The 4128-nt window shown below is 56.6% G+C and overlaps 1 protein-coding gene across 1 annotated transcript; it reads right to left on the bottom strand.

Annotated features, from left to right (window-relative positions):
• Positions 1–293: 293 nt before the first annotated feature.
• On the bottom strand, positions 294–2429 carry LOC119293011 (E3 ubiquitin-protein ligase WAV3-like). The gene has a single exon (XM_037571627.1). It carries the CDS (start codon positions 2427–2429, stop codon positions 294–296), a length of 2136 nt encoding a protein of 711 aa, XP_037427524.1.
• Between the last annotated feature and the right edge of the window lie 1699 nt (positions 2430–4128).

Genomic DNA, 4128 nt, shown 5'->3' with positions numbered 1-4128 from the left:
GAGAATACATATCCAGCAACAGTACACATTGACGCCACACATTTCACGAAATTATTCGAATCCAACCACAATATAAGTCAATGATATATGGTACTAAAATATATGTTCTCAATAACTATAGACTATAAATATATGTGCTCAATAACTAGACTATAAATATATGTTCTCAATAACTACCCGATGAAAATAATGAGACGTAGGTAAAAGTGCAAGATAACTAAATCGAGTGCTAAATCGAAGGTCGAAGACTGAGTAGCTAGCGAAACTTGGATCCACCGGCCGCCCGATTTTACTTAGTTGCCGCCGTCGCTTCCGCTCTTCCTCTTCAACGTCGATGGCTGCTGCTGCTGCTCACGTACTTGCCTCGACGCGCCCACCATCATCTGCATCGCCGGCGTCGCGTACGCTCCGGCCGCACCGAAACCAAAAACCGACGCCGCCCCGCCCATGCCCATGCCCCCAGCCCCCCCGGGCGGCGGTGGACAGCGGTATCCCCCTCCGGCACCGGCCACGCAGGCGGACGCGGCGCGTTGCTGCGCGTGGGAACTGTAGCCGGTCAGGATGCACGCGCGCCCTGACTTCTCGTACTCCCGCCGGCTCGCCACGCGGGTGCTCAGCTCGCGCAGCTCCTCCACCAGCGCCTTGCACCTCGCGTCGTCGGCCAGCGCCGGCAGCAGTGCCTCCTGCCTGCGGTCAAGTATCCTCGCGGCCTCCGCGTACTCGCCGCGCTCCGCGGCGGCCCGCGCCGCCGCGATGTCCTCGGTCGCCTCCACGCGGAACTTCTCCCGCGCGACCTCCATGGACGGCTGCTGGTCCTTGGCCACCTCCACTGGTCTCTGCACCGCCACGTCCTCGCCGGCCACGTCCACCACCCGCCCTGTCGCCGTGTCGCGGTAGGTGCAGGTCACCTTCATCAGCTGCGTCACTTCGTCAGCGTCGCCGGCCTTGGGCACGTCCACTAGCAGCAGGAAGCGCCTCTCCTCGTCCGCGTAGAGCTCGCCGACGTTCACGGATGCGGAGCGCGCGTAGGCGTCGATGCTGCTGTCGTAGCGGCCGGACTTGACTGCACGGACGCGCACGGGGTGCGCGCACTTGACGGTGATGAGCGCCTCCTGCAGGACGACGGAGAGGAGCCCGCCGATGCACTGCGCGAACGAGTCCTGCACCACCGTCTCGTCCTCGATGAAGGAGAAGGTGCCGCCGGTCTCCTCGGCGATCGTGTGCATGGCTGACGAGTCGTGGTCGCCGCCGAAGCCAAACGTGTGTATCGGCGTGGATCGGTGGCCGGCGCCGCTCAGCAAGGAGCCTGGCACGAGAGCACGGTAGTTCTTGGAGTAGGAGACCGAGCCGTAGCCGTAACCTCCTCCTCCTCCTCCCAGGTTGTACGTGTCCTGGCCGTCCGAGAGGAGGATGACGCTGGCGACGGCGTTCTTGTGCCGGCGGCCGTCGAGCACCTTGGCAGCTTCAGTGAGGCCCTTGAGGATATTTGTTCCACCATTAGCCATGAGCAACTGCACGGCGCCCTTGGCCTTGACTTTCCCGGCATCCGACATGCGCGTCAGCGGGATGAGCCGACGCGCGTCCGTTGAGAAGGCGACGACGCTGAGACGGTCAGCAGGGCCGAGCTGGTCGACGACGAACTCCATGGCCTTCTTCAGCAGCGCGATCTTGTGGCCCGTCATGCTGCCGCTGACGTCCAGCACGGTGACGAGGTCAAGCGGCGTGCGTGTCTGCTCCGCCGCCGCCGCGGTGGCTGCGCCGGGGGCCTTGGCGTGGACGAGCACCACGAAGCTGTCGTGCGGCTCCCCCCTCGCGACGGCCGGGTGCTCGCAGTGCGCGTCGAGGACGAGCCTGCCTCCGCCGTTGGCCGCGTCCTGGACGAGATCCCAGTCGTCGAGCGGCGCCCCCTGCGCCGCCAGAGGCTCCAACGGCTCGTCGTCGTCGTACACGGCTGGCGATGGTTGGTCCACGAAGGGGGACGTCCACATCGGCATCGGCCTCGGCATCGGCGGCGGCGGCGGGAACTGGTACGGGTGTAAGTAAGGGTAGCAGGACACCTGGTATGGCCAGCGGGCGTTGCAGACCGGGCAGACGGAGCCGGTGGCGCAGGCGAGATGGAACCTGTGCTGACACTCGGACGTGAAGGTGGGGGAGCCGTATACAAAGGCGCACTTGCACACGCCGCACGCCGACCTCGAAGCAGCAGCGGCGTCGTGACGCACGGGCGGCGGCATCCGGGCAGGCTGCGGCTGGAAGGGAGACGCCTGGAAGGTCGGCGTGAAGCTCCAGAACGCGGAACAGGAGGGACACGTGTGTGCGCCGGAGACGCAGAGCGGGTGGAAAGTGTGGGCGCACTCCGACGAGAAGGCGGCCTCCAAGCGTCCGATGCCGCCGTAGCAGCCGGCGCACCGCTGGCCTGCGCTCGCCATGATATCGATCGAGCTAGTCGCCGACGAGAAGTACGATACGATCGCGGTAGATGAGATCGGTTTCGTGAATACAGATGAGATCGGTTTTGGTGTAGCCCTAGATACCGAGCGCCGCGTACTTTATAGGCGTTCACGTGAAACCGGCCGTAGAAAATCGCCACCGACTCTCGCTTATAAGTACGTCGGTGTTTGATTGGATCTCCACGTCACGTAATTTGGGAACTGGGATTACCTTTTGTTGGCAAAATTTTAGCATAGTCCCTTTTACCGACATCGGTGTTAAGACTAATTTTGGGCTTCTCGCGGTACGGACCGGTGCCTTTATGATTTGGGCTCTCAAATGCCACTATTGCGCACATATGGGCTTGCCCATGGAACCTAAATTCTCTCATTTGCGTTTGCAAACATTTATAAGAAATAATATTGATCATCAAAAAAAATAAAAAAAATAAGAAATAATATTGTGTTCTCAAAAAAAATAAGAAATAATATTAAAAGGTACACGTTTTGTTCCCTGATTTTTTTACTTTTTTTAATTGTGCATAGTGCATGTTTGTCATATTTTGCGCCTACTTTTGGTTGCTAGTGTACGTGTTAGTCACATTGAATATTACTAAGGGAATGCCACCGTGGCTCACGTTATTACTTAAATCAATACATTGTCAGTTAACCACCGCATTTGTGCCATGACTAAGCTTAACAACTTTAACCTCTGTTTTCCTATGTAGCTCACGAAGGCACGTGATATCAGTCGATTCGTGAGCCGTTGGATTGACTTACCATTTGAGCGTCAGACATGGATGTGCGTTCATCTAAACCCTATCCCTAAGCTCTAGTTTTTTCTTTTTGTGCATTTCGCTATTTGTGATTTAATTTTCGCGTGATTTTCCTTGATGAACTGGGCAATTCTCTTCTTCTTGTATGGAATGAATGGAAGAACCACTGTCCTTTCTTAGGACAACTCCAGCGTTGTACCTTAAATCGGACACACCAAATGTCCACAGACAAGTCCACAGATAGCTTTAGGAGAGCCGTCTATCCAATCTAGTCCACCAAATAAAAGCAGACACACCATTTTCATTAATAGTATGATTTCTTTTACATAGCAAAAGTAAAACTGACCCTGGTCTACACTTTGATGGTCATCGAAGTCCATTGCTTGGTCATCGATGTCGCAGGTAGAGTATGAATGATGCAGAGCTGCCAACGTTGGCACCGTTCCCGTTCCCGGCAAAAGTTCATCCACCACCCACTGCATGTCTTGGCCATTGCTCGCGAAGATCGAAGAAGGAAGAATGGAAGAGGTGGTGGGCGGCGGCTTGGATGAGGGGAGGTGGGGCTCAGAGGTGGTGTGGTTTGTTCCGTGGCCGACGTTTTTAAATAGTAGCGGGCACCGGGGCATACGAGTGATAGCTTGAATGTGTTCAGCTGAAGTTGGCTTCTTGTTCGTCGTGTTGGTGTGATTGTTAGGCAGGCGGACTGATGGTCAACCCACTTGAATGCGGCAAGAAGCCGTCATGTCGTCCCGTCCGGTCACATCCGCGATGAAGCGGCATTAACACGACGCAAGTGGCAGGCCGAAACAACTTTCTTGACCACCGCACTGGTGTGAGCGTTGTGCCATTTGAACGACATGTGGCAGTGCTTGGTCACTTCCATTTCGGGCCGACATTAATACGACACGAAAAGGGGTGTGTTG

The sequence above is a fragment of the Triticum dicoccoides genome, chromosome 4B (assembly GCF_002162155.2).
Source record: "Triticum dicoccoides isolate Atlit2015 ecotype Zavitan chromosome 4B, WEW_v2.0, whole genome shotgun sequence".
NCBI classification, from domain to species: Eukaryota; Viridiplantae; Streptophyta; class Magnoliopsida; order Poales; family Poaceae; genus Triticum; species Triticum dicoccoides.
The sequence above is the reverse complement of the archived record's forward strand: the minus strand, read 5'-3'. Positions and strand labels throughout refer to the sequence as shown.